Source organism: Hylobates moloch, unplaced genomic scaffold, assembly GCF_009828535.3.
Source record: "Hylobates moloch isolate HMO894 unplaced genomic scaffold, HMol_V3 SCAFFOLD_8, whole genome shotgun sequence".
Lineage (NCBI taxonomy): Eukaryota > Metazoa > Chordata > Mammalia > Primates > Hylobatidae > Hylobates > Hylobates moloch.
Window position 1 is genome coordinate 52232793 of NW_026652283.1, and position 27258 is coordinate 52260050.

The 27258-nt window shown below is 40.3% G+C and overlaps 1 protein-coding gene and 1 non-coding gene across 10 annotated transcripts in view; one reads left to right on the forward strand and one right to left on the reverse strand.

Annotated features, from left to right (window-relative positions):
* OSBPL9 (oxysterol binding protein like 9) overlaps positions 1-27258 on the forward strand; it is a 171241-nt gene that overhangs the window by 85949 nt on the left and 58034 nt on the right. For 6 of the 9 annotated variants that reach the window (XM_032160823.2, XM_032160824.2, XM_032160821.2 and 3 more), the window contains exon 4: positions 8166-8242. In XM_032160823.2, the coding sequence (XP_032016714.1) occupies positions 8166-8242 (77 nt within the window). Of the gene's footprint in view, positions 1-8165; positions 8243-24015; positions 24168-24270; positions 24291-27258 lie in introns of those variants that run through there. The other 3 variants (XM_032160826.2, XM_032160825.2, XM_032160828.2) reach the window with 3 other exon arrangements.
* On the reverse strand, positions 18990-19111 carry LOC116474021 (small nucleolar RNA SNORA26). Its single transcript, XR_004249563.1, has one exon. It is a non-coding gene; the product is annotated as a small nucleolar RNA SNORA26 (small nucleolar RNA).

Below are 27258 nucleotides of genomic sequence, written 5' to 3' on the forward strand. Positions count from 1 at the left end.
TCCTGGTTTAGTCCTGGGAGGATGTATGTGTCGAGGAATTTATCCATTTCTTCTAGATTTTCTAGTTTATTTGCATAGAGGTGTTTATGGTATTCTCTGATGGTAGTTTGTATTTCTGTGGGATCGGTGGTGATTCTTCGTGTTTTAGTTAGTTTGGGCTGCTATAACAAATTACCATAGATTACGTAGCTTAAACAGCAAACATTTATTTCCTCACCATTCTGGAGGCTGGAAGTTTAGATCAGGATGCCAGCATGGTCAGGTTCTGGTGAAAGCTTTCTTCCAGGTTGCATAGTCAACTTCTTGTCCTTATATCCTCATGTGTTGGAAGGAGAGTGAGACAGCTCTGAGGTGCCTCGTCACATTAAAGAGGGTTCTACCCTCACCTCCTAATACAATCACATTGAAGGTTAGGATTTCAACATAGGAATTTTGGGGCAACACAAACATTCACTCCATGGCACTGAGGTTCAATTATGTGAAATATTATGGTTCTGAGAGGCTGAATATATACAAAAAGATCTATTCAGAGTGTCGCTACCTCCTTAATTCTTACTGATCTGTTCCTATTCTTCCTGGCTTCCCATCCTTTCTCACCTGTGGCTTGTAAGGGTAAGCAATTTATTTAGTTTTCTTTAGAATCTTTATATTTCTTTTGTACAAATAAGAAAATACTTGTATGTTTTCTGATATTCCTTTTTTCTTATCGTAAAGACACACTTCACTTTAAAAAAATCTTTTATTTGATGGTATATCTGAAAATCACTCCAAATCACCAAAGAAATCTTCCTCATCTCTTTTTTTTTTTAAGAGATGGGGTCTCACTGTATTGTCCAGGTTGGTTTCGAACTCTTGGGCTCAAGTGAGCCTCCCATCTCCTGGGGCTGCAGGCATGTGCTGCTGCAACTGGCTTTTATTCTTTTTGATATCTGCATATTATTCCTTGATTTATTCAACCATTCTCCTCTGTATGAGTATTTAGGGTGTTTCCTATATATACATATATATATATATATATTTTTTTTTTTTTTTTTTTTTTTTTTTAGACGGAGTTTCGCTTTTGTTGCCCAAGCTGGAGTACAATGGTGCGATCTCAGCTCACCACAACCTCTGCCTCCCTGGTTCAAGCGATTCTCCTGCCTCAGCCTCCCGATAGTAGCTGGGATTACGGGCATATGCCACCACACCCAGCTGATTTTGTATTTTTAATAGAGATGGGGTTTCTCCGTGTTGGTCAGGCTCATCTGGAACTCCCGACCTCAGGTGATCTGCTGGCCTCAGCCTCCCAAACTGCTGGGATTACAGGCGTGAGCCACCACGCCTGGCCCCAATATTTTAAAGTTACAAAAAATGCTGTAGTAAATAACCTTGTTCCATATATATTTTTGTATTGTTAGATGTTGATCGATTTTTTTTCACATATTCAACCAACTTTGTATTTCTGGAATAAACCCAACTTGGACATGATCTATTAATTTTTTAAGGTCATGATCATTCATTCATTTCACATTTTATTCTTCGTGCATTCCACTGGGAGAGGAAAGAGTCATGCATCAGTATATAGATTGTGCTATTCTGTTGTAATGTTTTTATATAGGATTTTTGCATGTCTGTTTATTCTGTTGGATTTGCCTATAATTTTTCTCTAATAACAGTCTTGTCAGATTGGTGTCAAAGTTATGCTGGCCTTAAAAAAGAGTTGTGGAGCGTTCACTCTTTTTCCATTATCTGGAAGATTTTGTATTAGAGATTGGCATTATTTTTTTCCTTAAGAATTCTCTGGTGAAGGCTTCTAGGCTTGGATTTTTCTTTGTGAGATGATTTTCAATTATTTTAATATTAGAGTGTTTTTGACCTACCAAAAGGGTACTTTCCTGTGGCCCAACCTAATAGTTATAGCACTATCTAGGTTTTTAAATTTGTTATTGTGGTAGTTTTGGTAAATTGTATTTCCTTAAATAATGTTTTCCACTTAATTAAAATTTTCAGTTTTATAGTCAGGGAGTTATGAGTATGTGCATCAGTTGTGATGTCCTCTTTCTTATTCATGACATTAATGATCTGTGCCATCATGTTTGTGTTGTCTTCGTCCCTTCCTCCTCCTGTCAGTTTTGTTAGAAGTTGATCAATTTCATTAGTTATTTTTAGGTAACCAACTTAGGCTTTAGTGACCTATCTATTGAATGTTTGCCCTCTATCTCATTAATTTATGTTCTTTATCATTTCCTTTTCTACTCATTTTGAACTTCTTGTTGTTTTCAGCCTTTTTGCTTTTATATATATATGCATTTAATATATATATATGAATTTTTATATACGTATATGCATTTAAGGCTACAAATTTCCCTTTATGCACTACTTTAACTGTATCCAATGAATCAATATGTCATATTTTCATTTATTCAGTTCTACATGTTTTCTAATTTCTAGTGCAGATATTTTTTCCTGACCTATGGATTATTTAGAAGTATTTATTTTTAAAAATTCCAAAACATCTCAGTATTTTGTTTTATTTTTCTTTCTTTCTCCTTTTGGCCGCATACAGGGGACTATATTGATGGTACATGACAAGGTGGGGCCTTCCAGGCCCCTCCCTCTTCAGGGGGTCTGTCATGGAAACTGTGTCAAGAAGAGATTTTTGCATGTCTGTTTATTCTGTTAGATTTGAGTGCAGCAGGTATTCCCCAGCAGCGGAGGTCCTCTCTTGTCCTTTAGTGCTCTTGCTGGGGCTAGTGGTCCTGGTCACTTATTCCTTGGAGGCCATGTGGACCATGAGGTCCACCACCCTGTTGATGTAGCCAGATTCATTTTCATTGTCATACCAGGAATTGAGCCTGACAAAGTGGTCATTGAGAGCAGTGCTGGCCCCATCATGGAAGGTGGAAGAGTGGTTCTCACTTAAAGTCGGAGGAGACAACCAGGTGTTCGGTATAGCTCAGGATACCCTTTAGGGGGCCCTTCAGTGCCTGCTTCACTACCTTAATGTCATCGTATTTGGCAGGGTTTTCTGGATGGCAGATCAGATCTGACACGTAGGTGGTGGGGACTTGAAAGACCATGCCAGTGATCTTCCCATTCAGTTTGGGGATGACCTTACCCACAACCTTGGCAGCACCAGTAGATGCAGGGATGATGGTCTTGAGAGCCTCATGGTCGTCATGCCACAGTTTCCCAGAGGTACCGTCTACCCACATCTTCTGGGTGGCAGTGATGGCATGGAGTGTGGTTATGAGTCCCTCCACAATGCCAGAGTTGTCATGGATGACCTTGGATGGGGGTGGGGTGATCAATTGGTGGTGCAGGAGGCATTACTGAGGATCTCAAGGCTGTTTTCTTACTTCTCATGGTTCATGTCCATCACAAACATGGGGGTGTCAGCAGAAAGGACAGAGATGAAGGCCCTTTTGGCTCTCCCTCTAAGTGAGCCCCAGCCTTCTCCATGGTAGTGAAGATGTTGATGGACCCAACAATATAGTCAGCACCAGTGTCACCCCCATTTGATTTTGGTGGGATCTCACTCCTGGAAGATGGTGATGGGATTTCCCTTGATGACAAGCTTCCCATTCTCAGCCTTGATGCTGCCATGGAACTTGCCACGAGTGGAATCCTACTGGAACATGTAGACCATGTAGTTGAGGTCAAAGAAGGGGTCATTGATGACAATACCTGCTTTGCCAGAGTTAAAAGAAGCCCTGGTGACCGGGTGCCCAATACAGCCAAATCCGTTTACCCCAGCCTTCATTTTCACCATGGTGTCTCAGGGACACGGCTGGTGCTGCATGCTGCATGAGAAGGGGCAGCTGTCTGTCAAATGAGAGGAGCAGAGAGCATCAAAAACCCTAGTATTTTCTAATTTATCTTTTTTTTTTTTAACTGGTTTCTAGCTTAAATTTCCACTATGGTTAGAGAATATATGATTTCAGTCCTTTGATATTTGTTGAGACTTGTTTTAGGGCCCAATATTTGGTCAGCTTTTAGAAATATTCTGTGTTCTGCTTAAAAAGAATATCTGTTTTACATTTGTTGTATTCAGCATTCTGTCTATCTCATTGAATCAAGTTTATTCATCAGACTGTTTAAATCTTCTATGTCCTTATTAATGTTTCATCTGCTTGCTTTATTGATTAATGAGAGTGATACAACATGTGTCACCTGTAAGCATCATATACTTTTACAAATCTTAAAGCCTTTGTATTTTAATTAGCACGTTTACTTCACTCACATTTAATTATTGATTTTTTAGGCTTAAACATTTGCCATCTTACTCTATGCTTTCTTTCAGTCTTGTATATTCGATTTCTTTTTTCTCCTTTCTTGTCAATTTTTGGATTATCTTTATTATTGGATTTTTTAATTTTAGAAGTTAAACACTTGAAAAGCTTTTCTTTTAGTGATTATTTTAGATATTATAACATGAATCCTTCAGTTATCAAAATCATTGATAATTTTATTTTCTTCCCAATGTAAGAAACTTAAAACTTTTTATCCCACTTTCCCTTTTCCAATCTATATGCAATTGTTTTGTATATACAATCTATATGCAGTTTAATTTTGCATATATTTATTTAAAATCCCATGAGAGCCTTTTGGTCCCAGCAGCAGCAGAGCTGAGCAAGCGGCTCCCTCCCTCCCTCCGCTGCCCGCTGGCCAGCAGGATGGAACAGGCCACACTCCTTTGTCAAGGACTTACTGGCCGGAGGCATTGCCGTCGCTATTTCCAAGAGGGCAGTGACCCGAGTTGAGCCAGTCAAGGCACTGCTGCAGGTGCAACATGCCAGTAAGCAGATTGTGGCCACACAGTACAAAGGTGTGGTGTGGTGGGCTGCAAGGTCTGCGTCCCCAAGGAGCAGGGCACTTGTCCTTCTGGAGGGGCACCTGGCCAGCACCATCCACTGCTTCCCCATGCAAGCCCTCAAGCCCTCAGCTTTGCCTTTAGGGATAAGTACGAGTGGGTCTTTCTGGGAGGCGTGCATAAGCATGCATAGTTCTGGAGATACTTTGCAGGTAACCTGGCTTCCTGAGGGGCGGCTGGGGCCATCTCCCTGTGCTTCTTCTACCCCCTGGAATTTGCCAGAACCCGCCTGGCAGCCAACGTTGGGAAATTGGGCACATAGTGGGAGCTCAAAGGCCTGGCAGACTGCCTGGAGAAGATCAAGGCCGATGGGATCTGAGGCCTGTCCCAGGGCTTCAGCGTCTCAGTGCAGGGCATCCATATGTACTGGGCAACCTACCTCAGCCTGTATGATACAGCCAAGGGCATGCTCCCTGACCCCAAGAACACCCACCACATGGTGAGCTGGATGATTGCCCAGGCCATGACAGTGGCCCATGTGGCCTCCTACCCACTCCTCACAGTGCGGGTGGATGGTGATGCAGTCCAGGTGCAAAGGAGGTGATATTACGAACACAGGTGCCCTTGATTGTTGGCAGAAGCTCTCCTAAGATGAAGGGGCAAAGCCTCCATCAAGGGTGCATGGTCCAACATCCTCACAGGCATGGGGTCAAGTCTGGGCCTGTATTATGAGCTGAAGAAAGTCACCTAAGTGCATTATGTCTCATCCATAGAAATGGCAACCCAGAGAATCATGTAGAATACTTAACTATTACAGATTATGGACCTTCAAGAAATTCCGGTCGTCTTTGTCCTGACCAGAGATCATGTCTGTAGAGGGCTGAGGTAGGCTCTAGAAAGGGGGCTCGTTGTGATCACATTCCCCATTGGCACCTGATTCCATGTATTGATTACTGGGGGTGGGAAAATCATGACGTCATTGTGAGCACACAGGCGAGGCAACTCCAGCTCAGACCTAGAGTCCAGATGCTTATAGGACCTGAGTTGTGTTTAAGTATTTATTTAAATAAAAAGAATTGTATTTCCCATTTGTACTTAAGCACTAGCTCTGCTTTTGTACAGTGAGTATTTGTAATTATGTTCTATGTTAGGTGTGCTGCTGCAAAACAATAAAAACAGGACACTGAGAGCCAGAAAAAACCCCACAAGATATTATTAAATATTATGATTGTATGTAGAGAATATTTAGTTTTAGCCACATACTTATAATTTCTGTTGCTCTTCATTCTGTCCGCTCCTACCACCTTCCATCAGGCATTGTTTATACCTAGAAAAGAGTACTTTTTAGAATTTTATTTAATGAGCATCTGCCGATAGCAGATTCTGGTTTTGTCAGTGTGAAAATGAGTTTATTTCATCTTAATTCATAAAGGATATATTTCAGTGAATTCTAAATTGACAGTTATTCTCTTTTAGCCATTAAATGTCGTACTCTATTGTCTCCTGGTTCTCATTATTTCTTTTGAGAGCCTACCTGAATTTAATTGTTGTTTCTTTGAAAGTAACCTGTCCTTTTTTCTCCCAGGCGTTTTAAAGATATTTCCTATATCTTTGGTTTGCAGTAATTTTTACTGAGATGTGCCCAACTTGTGGATTTCTTTGATTTATCTTGCTTGGGATTCCTAGGACTTCTGAATGTCTTTAATCAGTTTTGGAAAATTCTCAGCCGGACAGTGCTTCCATGCCATGCTCTCTTTTGTCTTCTTCTGGGGTTCCAATCACATGTGTGTTACATTTTCTCATACTCTGTATTGCTTACCCTTTCTTCTATATTTTCTGTCTCTTTGACTTACTGTCTTTTGTTCTGATGGGTTTCTTCTAACTGCTCCCAGTTCTGTAATTATCTCTTTAGTTGCGCTTAATCTGCTGTTGAACTCATCTATTAAATTCTTCATTTTGATTATTTGTCACTTTTGGAATTTATATTTGAATTGATTATTTTATAAATCTAAGTGAAAAAAACCCTAAAAATAAAAAAGGAAAAAATTATGTCATTTATACGATAATGTGGAGCTCCTGTTGATCTGTTTCTGTTGTCTTTTGGTTCTCGTTTATGTGTGGTTTTGTCTCCAAAAGTGTCTCCATTTATGTGTATTTGATTATCTTTGCTTATGTGCTAGACATTGTATTTTAAAAATTGTTTATGTAAATTTAATTCAGCAGCTAAGATGATGTTATCTTCCTACAGAAAAGATTTTCATTTGCTTTTGCTAGTAGATGCCTGGAGTCACTAAAAATCTGTGATCATTTAAATCAATTTCAGGCATCAAGATTTTTCTGGGCCACCCATATGACCAAGCAATTGTTTTAATTCTAGTTTATCACTACTCCCACAGAGAAGCTGTTTGGTGTCCCAACTAGAACATGGACTGTTTACCAGAGCTCCCATTGTTGGTGGGCCCTGGCTTCCAACTTCTGGCCTGAAAAGGCTTGTGCAGTTTTTTTTTTTTTTTAATTTTTATTTTATTTATTTATTTATTTTGAGACAGAGTTGCCCTCTTTTGCCCAGGCTGGAGTGCAGTGGCACGATCTTGGCTCACTGCAACCTCCGTCTCCCGGGTTCAAGTGATTCTCCTGCCTCAGCCTCCTGAGTTACTGGAATTACAGGGACCCACCACCATGCCCAGCTAATTTTTGTATTTTTAGTAGAGATGGAGTTTTACCATGTTGGCCAGACTGGTCTTGAACTCTTGACCTCAGGTGATCGCCTGCCTCAGCCTCCCAAACTGCCGGGATTACAGGCATGAGCCACGGCACCCAGCCGGATTTTTTTGTTCTTAAAGAAGTTTTAGGTTCACAGCAAAATTGAACAGAAAGTAGAGTTCTCATATAATGGCTTCCGCCACACACTGACAAGCTTTTAAGTGCATTGTCCAGTCTGCAATTCCTCTCCTGGAATTTGCAATGCCTCCAGGAGAAGTGTCCCTAAATACAGGGTTTATCTTCTAAATTTTTTGTCTTCTCCCAGATATTGGCTTGGTAATTCTTTATTACCTTGTTGGTTTGTGATGCCTTCAACCAGTTGTTTTTTAAAAATCAGTCTAGCTTTTCTGAATGTTCTCAGTGGGAAGGTTGGTCTGAACTATGTAGCCTGCTATTATTGAACACAATTATTCCCTTTCTTATAAATTGTTGCAAGTAGATTGCATATCTGTAAGAAATATTAATAGATCAAGCTGAACCTATTAAGGAAATGGTACAACTAAAAACCTTTTCTGTTAGCCGTCATAGTTTTAAAATGATACTTTCAAATATGGAGATATATTATAGAAATTAAACTTTTAAAATTTTAATGTATAATATTTTATTCCAGCTCGTGATGCTGATGAGCGAGAGAAGTGGATCCATGCCTTAGAAGAAACAATTCTTCGACATACTCTCCAGCTTCAAGTAAGGGTCTTTACATGGTTTCCAGATAATTCATTAGTTGTTGCTTTCTTTTTTTGTCTGTTTTCTGTTTTGTTTTTTTTTTAAATAACTGTGATATGATGTAATAGGAACTTATAATTTCTGAGTTGCTTATTTTTCCTTTATAGTTATAGTAAAGTTATACTCATTTATTTTCTCCTGCTTTCTGCAGGGTAGAATACTGATTTTTGTCTAGAAACAAGACAGTGCAAGACAATGTAGAAAGTGAAATTCTATGTTAAAATATGCCAGATTCATTTTAAAAATTTAATATCTGTAGTCAGTTATTGATACAACCAAATTACATAATTATGTATGATAATAGGTAAATACTGAGACGTTCACCTCATTTTCTTGTTAAAGGATTTGGCTATTACTGTATGTGTCAGTTAGTACTCTTTCGTATGGTAGTGAAAGAAAACTGAAACCAAACTGATTCATGAAGAAGAAAGTAAATCCGGTTAGATGTGGTTTGAATTAGATAATTCATGTCATGAGGACTCATATCTCCCATCTCTATTTCTACGTTCCACTTCTTTTGCATTGGCTTCATTTTCGGTTAGGTTCTCCCTTGGTGGTGGTAAGGTGATTGTAGCAATGTCAGCCTCCCATTTTTGGAACCGAGTCCATAGGAGGCTATTCTTTCTAGACCTTAATAGGAGTAACACAATTATTGCTCATCACCTTAGCTTTGGCCATGTGTCAAATCCTGGCCAGTCACAATTTCACAGTCATAGATTCTACCCTGGAGCTGGGATGTTATTGGCCTCACTAGAAACACATTGCTGATAGGGTAGAAGGTGTGTTCATCCTACCCCACCTGACCCGCACCAAAGTCAGAATAGGGAAAAACAGATGTTGGGTGACATGCAACTAATGTCTGCCGTACTACACTGAAGATATTTTTCTATGTTTATTCTCCAGTGAAAGAGCTAATATTTGTGGCACATAGGGGATTTTGTTTTATTTTAATTTAGGAAATTTAATTGTAGAAAACATGTTTTATAACCCTTTCTCTCTACTTTGTTCTATATCAGGAATTGACTTGATTAGATAAGGTGGCGTAGGGTATCTTAGGCCCTACAAGATAGTAAACCCCCAATCACTTCAAAGTGTTCAGTAGAGGCTTAAAAAACATTATTAAAGGATGTGGTTATTAGGGGACTTTAGGAAATGAATATGAAATTGAAGTAGGAAATCTTTAAGCTACTCTATGAGTTATGCTTTTTAAAAGCAATTTGTAATTCCTGTAGATTTCTTTTAAATTTAGGCAGTTTCATAAATGACTATAGCATCATTTTAGCAAATTTGTGATCCTGTAAGAGGAGGATAAGTATTTTTTGTTTGTTTGTTTTTTGTTTTTTTGAGACAGTCTCACTTTGTACCCCAGAAAGTAAATCTAGTTAGATGTGGTTTGTCTCGGCTCACTGCAACCTCCACCTCCTGGGTTCAAGCAATTCTCTTGCCTCAACCACCATACCTGGCCTAAGAGGGGAGGATAAGTGTTTTAATGATCATATTAGACTGAATGTGGCAGATGAGATTTCCCGCCCCCCCATGGTTGGTTAGACTGACATTCAACATTCAACAAGAGCCACCTGCCCTTGTAGGCATTTCTGCCACTATACCCCTACATAAACCTTCTAGAGTGCTATTGCTTACTTGCTTTCCTTCAAATACATTTTTTCATTTCTGGCCTCCACATTCTTGTGTGTGATGTCCTTTCTCTGTGAAATGTCTTCTACCCTTTTTTTCAAAGCCTAGTTTAGAACTGACCTCTTCTGTGAACCCTCTGCCGACTGGCCTTTCCTTCCCCAATCCCCCAAGTTCAAAATGATCTCTTTCGTTTGAATACTATAGTATTTGCACAACTCACTATCTCCTTGTCATATTCTTCTTGTTTATTTGTTGTCAGCTGATGTTGACATCATAAGTTCAGGCTCCTAACTAGATCCAATATTGGAATTTTTCAGCTTTTGCTAAGAAGAGAGCTTGTATGTCTTTGGGAATAATGGGCAGAAAAAGATAACTTTGAGAAGTCTTAGACTTCTAATAGCTTTGATATTTAAAAGTACATGTAATACAAGAGGTTTTTCTCCTACACTTAATGCATGGAGAAGATAGGACATTTAGAAATATGGAATTAATGTTCATTTGACTGGCAAAAATTATCTTCTCAGACGTAGCGAAGTGTGGTAAAGAACTTCGCTCTAGAGCCAGAATATCTGTGTTTGTATCCCAGAGCCCACCACAGATTTAACCATTAACATTCAACTTACTGTTTCTGAGTTTCAGTGGCCTCATCTATAAAATGAGGATAATAAGAGTACCTACTTCACAGAGTTGTTTCAGTGGTTAAGTAAACTAACGTAAACTTGCTAGAACTTGATAAACTAATATTGGATGAGAACTGGTTGAAATAATGCCTGGCTATAGTAAGAACTTGGTAAATGTTAGTTGCCACTACAATGCAACTACTGTTCCTACCATTCCCTCTGCCAGTGCCTGGTATTCAGTAGCACTCAGTAAATGTTAGTTAAGTGAAGAAATAACTGAAGGAATGAATGTACAAACGGTTGATGTAGAGATTGCTTTTCCGTTGTCGTTTATTGAGTATTTTGAGATGTATAACATACTGTCTGTTAGGCACTGTGGGATGGGCACTCATGGAGCTGTCTTCCAAAGGGGTATAGGAGAGAAGACGCAGTGATCTCAGCAACCTACCTTTAAAACATATCCTAATATCTACTGCCATGTTAGGTTCTCTTCTTTTGCTTTTTAAAAAAAAAAAATTCTCACAAAACTCCCCCCACCCAGTTCGGTTTATAGATGAGGAAGCTCCTACTACATAATAGTGCTTCCCAGTCTAATTCTTGACCTCATTGTATTTATATGTCCTTTTTTTTTTTTTTGACAGGGTCTCACTCGTTGCAGTGGCACAATCACAGCTCACTGCAACCTCTGCCTCCCCTGCTCAAGTGATCCTCCCACCTCAGCCTCCTGAGTAGCTGGGACTACAGGCATGCACCACCACGCCTGGCTAATTTTTGTATTTTTTTGTAGAGATTGGGTTTTGCCATGTTGGCCAGGCTGGTCTCGAACTCCTGGGCTCAAGCCATCTGCCCACCTTGGCCTCTGAGAGTGCTGAGATTATAGGCATGAGCCACCATGCCCAGCCATGTTCTCCTTTTTCATTGAACTTTATCTCTACTTTAGCCATTAAACTCCACTGCACTGGTCTTGTCATTACTAAGAGCTGAACCACCTGCAAAATATTAAGTTAAAAAGTGTTTTCTTCGACAACAGTTTTCTTATCTTCATCTTCCTCTATCACTTTACTTCTGAACTTCTCTTCTCTCATTTTGATCTGACCCCTACTTCTCCATTTTTTCCTGGCCATTTAGTATTTTCTTGTTTTGCTCATCCCGTTTCCCAGTGGAGACCTTCTGGTCTGCTGCGTTATCATTGCTTTTGTTAGAAGACATACAAATGGCAAGGAGGTATATGAAAAGGTGCCTAACATCATTGATCATCAGAGAAATGCAGACCAAAACTACAATGAGATATCATTTCACCCCAGTTAAAATGGCTTTTTTTTTTTTTTCCAAAAGACAGGCAATAACAAAATACTGGTGAGGATGTGGAGTAAAGGGAACCCTCATACACTATTAGTAGGAATGTAAATTAGTACAGCCACTGTGGAGAACAGTTTGAAGGTTCCTCAAAAAACTAAAAATAGAGCTACCATATAATCCAGCAATCCCACTGCTAGGTATATATCCAAAAGAAAGGCAATCAATATATGGAAGAGATACCTGCACACCCAGGTTTATTGAAGCACTATTCACAATAGCCAAGATTTGGAAGCAACCCAGGTGTCCAACAGATGAATGGATAAAGAAAACGTGGTACATAAACACAATGGAGTACTATTCAGCTGTGAAAAAGAGTGAAATCCTGTCATTTGCAATCCTGTCTTGAATAGAACTAGAGGTCATGATGTTAAGTGAAATAAGACAGGCACAAACTTCACATGTTCTCACTTATATGTGGGAGCTAAAAATTAAAACAATCGAACTCATGGAGCTAGAGAATAGAATTATGGTTACCAGAGGCTGGAAGGGTGGTTGGGCATATAAGTGTAGGGAGAGTGGGGATGGTTAATGGGTACAAAAAAAATAGAATGAATAAGATCTACTGGATAACACAACAGGGTGACTATAGTCAACAGTAATTATACATTTAAAAATAACTGGAAGAGTATAATTAGATTGTAACACAAAAGATAAATGCTTGAGGTGATGGATACCTATTTACCCTGATGTGATTATTACTTATTTCATGCCTATATCAAAATATTTTATACTCCACAAATATATATACCTACTATGTACCCACAAAAATTTAAAAATATATATATTGTTTTTGCTATCACCTTTAGAATTTCTTGTCACTGGATAGTTCGTCTGTATACCATTCTGGTCTTCATTCCCCAGGGCCCCAGTTGTCTGATTTTTCTGCTTCTAGAACTGTTAGAGGTCACAAAAGCAAGATGGTTGTATCTATCACAATTTTTGTCTGACTTTAACTGGATATCTGTTACGATTTAATAGTCATCTTTTTGACTTCTTGTTGGTTTCCAGTTGAATCCTCACAGTAGACTTTTTTCATTGTTTTCAGTATCGAATTATAGTCTGTTCCCTTCTTCATAAATCAAGGCTTTCTTCTTCAACAGTTCTTAGTGACTTCACCTATACTTTATTTCTCTGCTTTGAATATTTCGAAGAAAACATATTCTTGCTCTTTCCCAAGGTTAACACTACATACATTATCTTGACCACATGATGTTTTCTTGCAGATTGTGACCTAATTCCATCACCCTTCAGCAGCCCCCACCATTTTCATGGATTCAGCTAAACCTTCTGTAAGATGACTCTTTTTCCCCCCTAATCTTTATATCTCTTTTGATGTGTAGCTTTAGTCTCACTTTTTTTCCTTTTGGATTTTGCCAGTTAGATGTCTCCCTGGAATTCTACTTCAGCATGGCCAAGACTGAGCTTGTCTTCTCTTTCCTCCCCAAAGCAAATTGTAATTAGGATAGACTGAAGGTGACAGAAGACGACTAAGATCTTCTTCATCCTTTCAGCTCCTATGGAAGCTGAATTCCAGTAGTCATTCTAAATTTGTTGTATGTCAGCTTATGGTATCTTTTCATGTCTTTACATTCAGCCAAAGAGGAAGTTCCTTGAAGGGGAGACCAGAGGGCATGCTATGCTTCTTAATCCCTTCTTTCTTAACCAGTAAGAGGTATTCAGTAGATATCTGATGATACTGATTAATAGAGGGGAACTTTTCCGATTCTTTTTTTTTTTTTTAACCCTAGTAAGCTTTAGTACAAACTAAATGCTGAGAGATTATCAAGTAAGGGATTGATCATCACGAGAAGACTCAGGATGTTACATCCTGTAGGTTTTATAGTTTCCTATACTGTACAAAATATAATGAGTTATAGCAGCTTGTCTGGTTGTCATACAGGTGTAAAAATCAGTTTTATAAACTTGAGTAAATTGGGGCCCATTTTAGAAAAAACTCTTGCAGGCTGTGAATGCCAATGTATAAGTAAAGTATTATAATGTTATTTAATGTGGGCAAACATAAAGCCAGGTGTAAATTTCTTAGGTTTAAAATCTTACAGAACTATACATCCAAAAGAAAATTTCAAGTTAAACATAATACAAAGCAATACAATCTAAATTAACATTAACTTAATGTGATGAATGATATTGCCTTGCTAAAAGTGGGTCACTACTTACAATGTGCAAATGGTACTCACTGTTAGGGTATAGATTCTTTTAAACTATGGCATACATACACTACCATGTGGAACGTGATGATGTGTTCTCTGTTCTAACTGCTGGGAAGCCTTCCTTGGCATAGCACATGCCATGGGGTCAGTTTGCTTTGACTTCATATAGATATGCCATTTACTTGGTCAGTGTCACTTCTATACAAGTAGTATGTTGTGCCAGTTTGATTATAAGTACAAGTATGGGCAATGAAGTAACTTGGTTTTAAGGTTGTTACTAAGCTGAGTAACAGTGTGTGGCTATACAAATTTTTATAGGCTAACAGGAATGCAAACACGGGAGATTGTTGTAGATTCAAGTATTTTAGACTCAAGTTTGAAGATGCTTATGCAGATGTTTAACTGAGTTGTATAGACCTTTATGTTTCTTTTTTTTTTTTTTTTTTTTTGAGACAGAGTCTTGCTCTGTCACCCAAGCTGGAGTGCAGTGGTGTGATCTCGGCTTACTGCAACCTCTGCCTCCCAGGTTCAAGCAATTCTCCTGCCTCAGCCTTCCGAGTAGCTGGGATTACAGGTGTGCACCACCACACCTGGCTAATTTTTTGTATTTTTAGTAGAGACGGGGTTTCACCATATTGTCAAGATGGTCGCAATCTCCTAACCTCGTGATCCACCCACCTCTGCCTCCCAAGGTGCTGGTATTACAGGCGTGAGCTACCGCGCCTGATTGACCTTTATGTTTCTTAACTTTATGCTATACATCAGTTGATATTTCAAAAATTTAAATGGTTTCTATGATTATTCTTTGGGCTAAGAAATTGGGCATTAATTGTCCTCATATGTATGGTTTTTATAGATACTTCATGTAGATTTTATTTTTGGTGGTTATCAAATTGGAATCTTTTTTTTTTTTTTTTTTTTGAGACAGAGTCTCATTCTGTTTCCCAGGCTGGAGTACAGTGGTGCGATCTCAGCTGACTGCAGCCTCGACCTCCCAGGCTCAAGCAGTCCTCTCACCTCAGCCTTCTAAGTAGCTGGGACTACAGGCACGCACCACCACACTCGGCCAGTTTTTTGTATTTTTAGTAGAGATGGGGTTTTACCCTGTTGGCCAGGCTGGTCTTGAACTCCTGGCCTCAGGTGATCCACCTGCCTCAGCCTCCCAAAGTGCTGGGATTAGAGGCATGAGCCACCACACCTGGCTGAAATTGGAATTTCATTGGTACTACCTGTAATTTTATGTTATTATTATTATTATTATTTTTGTCGTCACTAGCTTTTATCTAAAGCCCCCAGAGAGAAAGGCCATGATACCTTGTATACAAGGGTATAAGAGTATACAAGGGAACAAGGAGGGCTGAAGGGGACAGGGTGGGCTGGTACAAGCCTCATTAGAAATACCATTGAGTCTGTGAGTAAAACATTATACGAAAAGGAGATATGGTTTTAGGGTGGTGCAATTACTTTTGCACCAGCCTAATAGAATTACAAGTCATTATCAATGGAGACATTGTGAAACCTTTTTTTTTTTTCCCCAAAAGAAGTATCAGGTATGATAATTACATGTCTGCCCAACTTTCGTTATAGACTAACATAACTTAATTATATTTAAAGTACAATTTAGGAGAGTTGCTGAAAAATTAATCTTTAGTATTGAGATGCCTTGATTCTACCCTCAATAGCTATAATGGATTATATGTCTGAGTAGATTAATAAAAATCTTTTGAGCATTTTTCTTGACCGTTAAACTTCTTCACTGAAGATTAGCTTTTTGAGCATCCATTTTAATTTCTCAGTCTATAAGGATCTGTTTATCACAACTGTATTGTTTTCCCTGGCCTCATTAGATTATATTTTCATATCATGTAGAAAAATAGGTGTATTTGTTCTCCCTTGAAGTCCTTTGTTTCCCAAAGGAAATGGTTGCAATACAGATGTGTCACCTCTTCCACAGCAGATGTGTCACCTCTTCCACAGGTAAAGTGGAATGGAGAAGTAGCCAGTTAAATAGTGCATGCTCAATTTGGAACATTTAGAGCATACAGGAAAGTTATTATTTGGTAAATATTTTTTAAGCACTTACTATGTTTCACGCATTATACTAGTTGTAGAGGATATAATTGAATACAACTACGCATAGCCCTTGACTTTATGGAACTAGTCTAGTATAAAAATTTAAGATTGCCTGGCATGGTGGCTCACGCCAGTAATCCCAGCACTTTGAGAGGCCAAGGCAGGATTGCTTGAGGCCAGAAGTTTAAGATTAGCTTGGTCAACATAATGAGACTCCATCTTGAAAATAAATAGACAGACAGGCAGGCAGACAGACAGACAGACAGATAGATAGATATAAGTAGTTAGACAACACAAAGCAGTTTCACTCATCTTGTGGCAAGGAGTTATGTATTTCTAATCAAATTTGGCAACTCAAGCATTTTCAACAAAATCTACATGTTTTTTCAGAATAAAGTGACCAACACAGAATGTTACCTGTAAAAATCAGAGCAATAGTTGCTATCTAAAATAATTTTGAAAATTAAGTGGTACTGAAAGGCTTATATAGCAAAAATATGGCCTCCTGTCATTGTACTTTCCTACTTCCCAGACTCACCATTTTCAACATTTTTTAGTAGTTTATTTTGCCGTTTTATAGCTTAGTACCTGACATTTTATTTATTCAACAGACATTTCTTAAGTATCTAATACATGCCATTCCTTGTTTGAAGGGATGCTAAGGATACAGTGGTGAACAAGGCATTGTGGGGTTGTATAGAGGGTATTCATTCCTAACCTTGAACCAAATATTTCTTTCTGTTGGATAATGCATTAAAAATTGCAAACAGTTTACAAACTTTTGGAACAATGGTGGCCTTGATCATAAAGTAGGGACTGCTTCTACCGTATACATGCTAGGTGGTGTATTTGTGACATCTGGCTAAAGTTTCTACATGGAAATTGGCTGACTTTAGTTTTGAGGCTTCTGGGAACCAGTCAGGCAAAATAGTGAAACTGTATATCCTGTTTCCAAGAGTTGTCTTTTAAGGTTATCTGCTTCATTCATTTGGCCTGACTTGCTAGGCAAATACCTAGGGTAAATATGATTTGATTAACTAACAACAACAGCAACAACAACAACTTTATTTTTTAGAGCAGTTTGAGGTTCACAGCAAAATTGAGCAGAATGTACAGAGATTTTCCCTATACCCCCTAACCCTACACACTTGCGGCCTCCCCTACTATCAACATCCCCCACCAGAGTGGTTTGTTACAATTAATGAACCTACATTGACACATCATTATCACTCAAGGTCCATAGTTTACGTTAGAGTCCATTCTTGGTGTTGTGTATGGGTTTGGTTGATTTTATAATGACATTTATCCACCATTATAGTGCCATACGTAGTAATTTTGCTACCCTAAAAATCCAGTGTGCTCCACCTGTTCCTCCTTCCCTCCTACCTCATCCCTGGCAACCACTGAACTTTTTAACATCCCCATAGTTTTGCCTTTTCCAGAATGTCATATCATTAGAATCACACAGTATGCAGCCTTTTCAAATGGGCTTCTTTCCCTTGGTAATAGGCATTTAAGTTTCATCCTCATCTTTTCATGGCTTGATAGCTCATTTCTTTCCCTCCCTCTTTTCTTCCCTCTCTTCCTTCCTTCCTCTTCTTCCTCTTCTTTCCTGTTTCTTCTTTCTTCTTCCTTTTTTAAGAGACAAAGTGTCTCACTCTGTTGCCCAGGCTGGAGTGCAATGGCCCAATCATAGCTCATTGCAGCCTCGAATTCCTGGGCTCAAGTGATCCTCCTGCCTTAGCCTCCTGAGTAGCTGGGATCACAGGCTCCAGTCATTTTAGTGCTGAATAATATTTTATTATCTGGATGTACCACCTATTCATTCACCTACTGAAGAATATCTTGGTTGCTTCTAAGTTTTGGCAGTTATGAGTGAAGTTACTATAAACATTGTATACAAGTTTTATGTGGATGTATGTTGTCATCTCCCTTGGGCAAATACCAAGGAGTGCCATTGTTGGATCATATGGTAAACGTATCTTTAGTTTTGTACAGAATTCTAGGTTGGTATTTTTTTCTCTCTCAGTCCTTTATTTTATTTGGAGACAGCCCCACTATGTTGCCCAGGCTGCTGTACAGTGGTGCCATCTGGGCTCACTGAAACCTCCGCCTCCCAGGTTCAAGCAATTCTTGTGCCTTGGCCTCCCAAGTAGCTGGGATTACAGGAGTGTGCCACCATGGCCGCTAATTTTTGTATTTTTAGTAGAGACAGGGTTTTGCCATGTTGCCCAGGCTGGTCTCAAACTCCTGACCTTAAGTGATTCACCCACCTCAACCTCCCAAAATCCTGGGATTACAGGCCTGAGCTACCGTGCCTGATCTCTCTCAGTACTTTAAAGAAATATTTCATTCCACTCTTCTTTTTTTTTTCTTTTTGAGATGGAGTCTCACTCTGTCGCCTGGGCTGGAGTGCAGTGGCGCGATGTCAGCTCACTGCCACCTCTGCCTCCTGGATTCAAGTGATTCTCCTGCCTAAGCCTTCCAAATAGCTGAGATTACAGGCGCCCGCCACCATGCCCAGCTAATTTTTTGCATTTTTAGTAGAGACGGGGTTCCACCATGTTGGCCAGGCTGGTCTTGAACTCCTGACCTCGTGATTCGCCCATCTTGGCCTCCCAAATTGCTGGGATTACAGGTGTGAGCTACCACACCTGGCCCACTCTTCTTGCTTACGTAGTTTCTGAGGAGATGTCAGATGTAATTTTTATTTTTGCTCTTCTGTAGGCAAGTTGAGTTTTTCCCCCTCTAGCTTCTCTCAGGATTTTTTTCTTTATCTTTGATTTTCAGTAGTTTGAAAATTATATGCCTAGCTGTCAGGGTTTTTTGCTTGTTTGTTTTTGTTTTCTCAGGTGTGACTCCAGAAAGGATCTAAAGAGGAGCTTTACAATCTCTTCTCTGGGGTTTATGGAGACTTCCTTTACCCTTCTGTGTTAGCCCCTTAAAGCACTGCGTCAACCTTAAAAGGGCGCAGGAAAGGGTGTCTGTGCCATTTTTATGCCATTTATCCTGCTTGGTGTTTTCTGAGCTTTCTTCCTCTGTGGTTTGATGTCTCACATTAATTTGTAGAAATTCTCTGTCATTGTTTCAAATTTTTCTTCAATTCTTTTCTCTGTTTCTTCTTCTGGTGTTCCCATTATGCTTTTGTAGTTGTCGTACAGTTATTGGATATTTTGTTCCAGGCTTTTTTTTTCTAGTCTTTTTTTTCCTTTGCTTCTCGGTTTTGTAGGTGTCTGCTGAGATACTCTCAAGTGCAGATATTCTTTTCTCAGCTTTGTCTAGTTTATTAATAAGCCCATTAAAGGCATTCTTCATTTCTGTTACAGTCTTTTTGATCAGTAGCATTTCTTTTTGATTCTTTCTTAAAGTTTCTGTCTTTCTGCTTACATTGCCCATCTGTTCTTGCATGGTTTCTACTTTGTCCATTAGAGTTCTTAGGATATTTATCATAATTATTTCAAATTTCTGGTTTAACAATTCCAATATCCCTGCAACATCCAAGTCTACTCTGTCTCTTGCAGCTGTGTTTTTTCCTATTTAATATGTCTTATAATTTTTTCTTGATAGCCAGACATGATGCATTAGGTAACAGGAACTGCTGTGAGTGGACCTTTAGTAATGTGGAGGTAAGGTGTGCGTGGAGGGGAAACATTTTCAGTCTGTTAGTGAACTTTTGTCAACTTCACATGTGCTTCTCAAGTCCATCCTGTAAGTGGGACAGTAGGGCTAGAGAGGACTGAAGTTGGGTATATATTAAATACTTTCTCCTACAAAGAAGCCTAGAGGGGACGCATTAGGGGATTTTTTTCCCCCAGTATTCACTGCGATGACCCTTATTGAGCTCCTGGAGGTAAAACTCACAAAACTGTGGTTCTCCCCCGCTGCCCATATTACTACGTGTCCCCGGAGTTTATATCTTTCAGACTTGTCTGCACTGAGCTTCCACCAATTTGTCAAATACAGATCAGGTTTCCCTACCACCCGTGCAGTTGAAAACCCACATATAACTTTTGACTCCTCCAGAGCTTAACTACTCATAGCCTGCTATTGACTGGAAGCCTTGCCAATAACATAAACAGTTGATTAATACATATTTTATATGTTTTCTGTATCATATATTGTATTCTTACAATAAAGAGAAAAGAAGATGTTATTAAGAAAATCATAAGGAAGATAAAATATATTTACTGTTCATTAAGTGGTTCCCGTGGGTGCTGGTTCCCATGGAGGTTGCCCCTTGTGAGTTTTTGCTCAGGGAAGTTTTGATTCTCTGTATTTGCCTGTTGGTCTCCTAATTTGGGAGTCATCAGTTTTCCCTGTGACCTCACTTCTCTTACAGATTTAAGAAGAGTTGTTGGTTTTTCAGTTTGTTACATGTTGTTAGAACACAGTGGTACTGCTAAGCTTCTTAACATGCTAGATCAGAAACCTGAAGTCTCACCTGATTTGGCTTTTTATATTTTTTCTTCTTTTTTTTTCTTCCATTGCTACCAAAAGCATTTTTCATCTGTGTCTGGGGTGACATTAGAGCAGAATGTGATTTCTAGGTAAACATTATTGGGCTCCCTAGCAGAAAAATTTTTGAAAGTAGTACATGAATTCTATATAATTAAAATTTTCTTTTCATCTTAATAGGTATAGGTAGTAGGCACGACCTATTTTTTTTGCTCAACAGACTAAAATAGTAATTTAATCACCTAATAGCCTTAGTTATATAGTTGAAAGAAGAGTTGAAAATCTGATTCATGGGTTGGAAATCACCTGTCACATATGAGTTTTAGGCACTGGTCACTTTGTTTTGAAACAGCTTTGGGTTTTTTTCCTTTTTCAACTCATAGTAGGCTTTAACAGCTTTTAGTTTTGTTTCTGTTTTTTTAACAACATGAGGTGTCAAATTTGGTTGTAGCTTCTTGGTACAAGATGGGTAAATTTGCTTTGTGTTGTGTAATTTTTATTTTAAATGCTACGTCGTTTATGAACACTAACTTTACACTTAGGAAAATGAGAACTGCATGTCTGCAACAAATAGCTATCTGTAGTATTAAATTGTTAAAATGTAGACTTTGGAATGGAGCTGGGATCTCTTAATATGTACTTGTAACATAGAGTAAATAAGTATTTTGTCCCTTGTAGGGTCAAACAGTACAGTGCCTGGGCAGAATTAGAGATGTAGGCTTTTTTTTTCCCCCTGGCTTAGAGAACCGTTTGATCAGCTAATATGGCATTAAGTCCTTAGGGCTGCCCAGGCACAACATTAACTGCTAGAAAAGCAGCTATTAAAGGAAAATTTAAAAGAGTATTAGTGAAGGTTAAATACTGACCATAGACATCTGGCAAAATTGATGTTTTTTTCCCCTCCACCATTGTTTATAGTTTATTGTTATTATCAGAGAATTAATGTTTATTTTCAGAATCTATTACCATAAGAAATCCATTTGAGGACTTTGTATGTGCCAGGAATTCTACTAAATAATGATATAATGCTGAACAGAATTAGATAGGATCCTCACTTCGTTAAGCTTACAGTCTAGTGGTATAGATCAACATTAATCAAAGAATAACACAAACAGAAAGCAGAGCAGTGGTTCATGGGATTGACTGTAGAGAAGCATGAGGGAAGTTCCCAGGTGATGGAAAATACTTTATTTCTTAATCGTGGTGGTTACATGTGTGCATATGTTTATGAAAATATATTGTACATTTAAAATGGATACATTTTATCACATGTAAATTATGACTCAATAAAATTAATTAAAAAGAATAACTCAGGTAAGGTGGTGTGTGCACCTGTAGTCCCAGCTATTCCTGAGGCAGGAAGATCACTTGAGCCCAGGAGTTTGAGTTCAGCATGGGCAACATGAGACCTGTGAGACTTTGTCTCTAAAAAAATTTAAATAAATAACTAAGATAAATGTAAAATTACAGCTGTAGTAAGTTCCACAAAGGAGAGTTACATGGGCTATGACGATGTAAGATAGCAAGAACTGACATTGGCAGGGAGGAAATGATGACGAGTAGAAGTAAATAAGTGAAGTGTGGGGATTGATGTTAAGGGGACAGTATAAAAGAAATAACAGCATGGGCCGAGGCCCTAAAATTGGAAAGTCCTTGGCAAATTAAAGGAGTTTAAAAAAGGCCATTGTGTGCAAAGCAGAAAATAGGTACTACAAGGTAAAAGATGGAGCTAAGCGGTAGGTAAGGCTAAACCTTGTCAGCCACTGTTAAATATTGAATTGTATCCTAAGCACAACTCAGTGGAAAGCAGTTAAAGTTCTTTAATTGGGGGAGGCAATGAAGGGGTAATAAAATTGGTTATAGAAATACTGCTCTGGCTATAGTGTTGAGAATGAATTGGAGTAGCCAGAGTAGATTCAAGAAGACTTTAGTAAGATTATTCCAACAGGCCAGGACCTGTTACAGGGTGGTGGCAATGGAGAGAGATGGACAGAATGGAGAGTGTATTTAGGAGGTAAAAATGACAGAACTTGGTGATGCACTGAATGTGGAATGGGTAAGGTGTCTAGGCGGACTGCTAGGTTTATGGTTTGCATATTAGGGTGGATGATAGCGGTTTCATTTACTGAGACAGGGAGCCCTGGCAGAGTACCCAGCTTTTAGAGTGGATGGGGGAAGGGTAGAGTGCATCTGGTGTTGGGCATTTTGAAGTGATTTACATAAAACAAACTGAAGGTATCTTTAACACTGAGTCCAGCAGGTTAGCATATTTATTCAGCAAGCACTGCGCCTTTTTTTTGTTGTTTTTGGGGTCTTCAACTCCTGGCCTCGGATTTCCCCTCCTTCCCCCGCCTCTCCCAGCCTCCGCCTCCTAAAGTGCTGGGATTTCAGCAGTGAGCCTCCGTGCCTGGCCAGCATCGCGCTGTTTGTGCAGTGTGCCCTGTGCTAGGTCTTGCAGTGGGTACCAGTAGAGCCATAAAAGTACAAAAGATAATTGGACGTTTAGTAGAGTCCTGAAAGGGGGAGGGATAGGAACATACCTAACCATAAGAAAAACCAGCAAGGGCGGAAAAAGAGCTCGTCCTCCAGATCAATAAGTTAATCACTTATGTCTGTGATACCCTGCATTTTGGGTGATTTTCTGTCGAGGTCCTCTTAAGTCCAGACTTTTGATATAATTTGGTTTGCGCCATTTGGATTCCTGAAGCATCTTTACAAGCCACCTACATTCCTTATGGAGCTGTGGCACAACAGCAAGCCCACGATGTCTCACTGGATTAATAAAAATATAGGCGCTCACGCTTTTGTTTACTGATATGGTATCTCCTCCTCCCGTCACTCCATCAACCCCCACGCGACATAACTTTCCGGAAGTAAGCAAAATCCGTTATCAAGATGAAACTCCGGGGCCCAGGCTCCACAGCTGCCATAAACTAGATGGCACGTTAGAAGCCGGTGGGTGTAGGTGAGGCACGCTGGCGCCCGCGGGCCCTTCTCCAGTCGCTACCCAGTGGGAATCCGCGGTCCAGCCCCGAAACCAGGCTGAGCTTTCCAGAGCGCAACCTCCCTTTCCCCCAGCAGCGCCGGCGCCGCAGAAGCCGCGTGTCCCCAGGCGCACTCCCCCAAGGTGAGCCTCCGCACCCCGCGGAGGCGGCTGGGTCGCGGGCCTGGGCGGGGCCGTCCGGACACTCTCGCCGCTGCGCACCTCTCCCGCGAGCTGCTGGCTTCCTCGACCTCTCCACCCAAAACTGGCCCAACCGCCAATCGTCGGCCTCTCACCTCCTACAGCAGGTGACCCATGGCCAATCGCCAGGGGTCTCTTTGCCAGGAGCCGCCAGGGCCAGCCAATCGGGGCGGCCCCTCCGCCAGGGAGGGGACGGGGAAGGGGTGGGGGTGAAGGGGGTGTCCCGGGGGACGGGCTGAACCTCAGTCAGGACCGCCTGCGCCGCAGTCCGGGGAGCCGGTCGAGGGGAGAAGAAAAAGGGGTGCTCGGGAGCAGCCCCCGTCTCCCTCCCCTGGAGGCACAGAGGGCGGGGGCCTTGGCGAATGGCTTTCTTGCTGGCCACTTGCGGAGTGAGTAGACCCCGAGGGTCTGAGAGAGGGGCCGGCCCCTACCCCTGAGTCCCCGGGGTCCCGGCCGCGAGGCCGGGGCGCGAATGTCGTGCTCACCCTGCCTCCTCCCCGCCGCCCCCTGGGGTGAGTAGGACGACGTGGCTGCCCGGGCCCCTCTTCCTCGGGAGTTCTCCTCACTTCCTCAGCCTAGATGGGGTGGAGGCTGAGGTCAGGGCCTCCAGTTCCACCGAGAGGGCATTCGTCCCCAAATCAGGCTTCGGAGGAGGTCTCTTTTTTTGTATTCATTTTTGTGGAACTCTATTTTCCTTTTGAAAGCTGTCTCAGAATATGATTTTAAGCAGAAAAGTTAAGCTTTCTCTTATGTGAAAGCTTAATTTTGACCAGTTGCCCATTAATAGAATCTCCGGTTGCAGGCCAAGTGTTTTTTGGTGGTGGTTTATTTTTGGCACTGTGTTCATGCCTGGCCCTGTATTTTATGTGTATAAAGTAATTACGGATGCTATTGTTTTTGAGTATGTGTGTCGGGAAGGAGGTGATTTTACGCTTTTTGGGTAGCTTGTGCAAAAATACTGAAAACTTTGGTATAGTTTTATGGGGTTCTTAGCCCAGCCGAGTTATGGAAAGTTGAGTATAATTAATGGACTAGGAAGCATATTTGAGTAATGCACTTTTTGCTGACATTCATACTGTATTATCAGTATTTGTTATGAAAGATTGAGAGATGTATTGAACAAGAAAACTAGTTTTGCTAATTTGAAGTAATACTTTGTTTTGCTTTTTGATTAAACTGTTTACTTTTAGCTGTATTAAGGAAGTTAAAAAAAAACAAGTAATTCCTAGTTTCTCAGTGGAGAAGCTGGAAGCATCTTAGAATAGTAGTAGCAGTTTTAAGTTTTTACAGTGAACTTTAAAACTGGAAATTCTCACGCAGTTAATTATGAATAATCTCTCTTGAACACTGCCTGTATTGAACTAAGTAGGTGATGAAGCCCTTTAATGAATACTGTTAGCATCTGTCATTTATTTGTACTTTAAATATATTGTTTTACTCCCTCCACCCCCCCCCTTTTTTTTTTTTTTTTTTTTGGTGCGGCCCGACAAGAGACAACCTAAATAAAAATACCGTATTACCTTTTCTAGTTCAGGGAAGGTGTATGATTAAAAGTCAGATTTGGGCCAGGCGTGGTGGCTCAGACCTGCAATCCCAACACTTTGGGAGGCTGAGGCAGGAGAATTGCTTGAGTCCAGGAGCTGGAGACCAGCCTGGGCAACAAAGCCAGAACCCTCCCCCTGCCCCTGTCCCAATAAAAATTTAAAAGTGAGCTGAGCATGGTGATGATGTGCACCTGTGGTCCCACCTGCTTGGGATGCTGAGGCGGAAGGATCTCTTCAGCCCAGGAGTTTGAGGTTGCGGAGAGCTATGATTGCACCGCTGCACTCTAGCCTGGATGACAGAGAGCAAGACTCTGTCTCAGAGCAAAACAAAACAAAACAAAAAGGCGGGCGCAGTTTCTCACGCCTGTAATTACAGTGCTGCCTGTAATCTCAACACTTTGGGAGGCCGAGGTGGGCGGATCTCTTGAGGTCAGAGGTTCGAGACCAGCCTGGCCAACATGGTGAAACCCCGTCTCTACTAAAAACACAAAAATTAGCTGGGCGTGGTGGCGGGCGCCTATAGTCCCAGCTACTCGGGAGGCTGAGGCAGGAGAATCGCATAAACCCGGGAGGGGGAGCCTGACAGTGAGCCGAGATTGTGCCACTGCACTCCCGCCGGCGACAGAGCAAGAGTCTGTCTCCAAAAAAAAAAAAAAAAAATCTCTCAAAGAAAAAAACAGATTTGTAGTCTGATTTGAGAGCTTAAATGAGAAACAAGAAAGACAACAGACAAGTTTCATCTGTTTCCAAAGTGTCCTGAGTTTGGCTTTGACAGAGATGACGATGTATTTGGAAGTGCCCTTCAGTAAATACGAGGCTGCAAAGGCTGTCTACTGGTCACGTTCATTTTGGTATTTCTAAAGTTCTATGATATTTTTAATGTGAAATTTTTCAAATGCTTTTTCATGTGAAAAGATTATTATATTTTGTACGCTCAGCCATCCCCACTTCAATCTCTGTTGATATTAAGATTAGCAGGGAATTTAACTGTAAGTTTGGTTCAGCCAGGAAAGAGCATTATTTTGATAGCACCGTGTTCTGCTGGTTGGAAAGTCAGGCACTCACATGGTTTGCACGCTATTGATTAAGAAAGGGGACAATGACAAGAAAATCTGATAATCAGGCTTTTGTTCAGAGAAGCAAATTCTAGGATGTCCCCTGGGGTATGTTGAGTTCTATCTATAGCTAAACTTTATACTGTAGAGTGAAAACAGATATTTATGATGATTCTTATATAGAAAAAAGACTTTTTATGATTACTGTAGTATACTTAGAAAATTATATTTAGGAAGCTTTTCAGTAAAGGTTTAAACAAAGATTGTTATGCTTGAAAGAATAGTTCTTATGCTGACAATGTAATTAAGCCAAGTATTCCTCCTTGAATATTTTAATGAAGTTCTACCACACACAGGCATTTAAAGCTACTTTCCATCTTCCTTATTTTCCATCTCCAGTCACCAGGTCCTGTTATGTTTGTCTTAGTAATATTTTTCAGATTCGTCACTTTTTTCTAGATGATAATGCTTTAATTCAGGCCCTCATGGTCTCTCACCTAGACTTTTGCAAGGCTTTCTGACTAGTCTGTCACTGGACTCCTCTTACCCATCCTTTTTATCCAAAAACAAATTTGGAATGGGTCGCCGCTCTTATAGTTAAGAATGTGTTTTGGCTCCTCCTTGCCAGAGTCCAGCTGCCCAGCGTGTCCTGGAGGCCCTTCATATTCTGGTCCTGATTTATCTCTGAGTCCAGACTCAGCTCCAGGTGCTTTACCCACGGCCTCCGCTGTGAACTGTTTCTCATTGAGAACATCCCATCGCCTCTCACAGTTATTGGTCTTTTCACAGCCTTTCCTTCTTGCTTAGATTACCCCACTGTATCTCAAGGGGTAAGCCTCCAGTTCTTCCTTAGCATACAGCTCCTGTGTTAACCTTTTCTA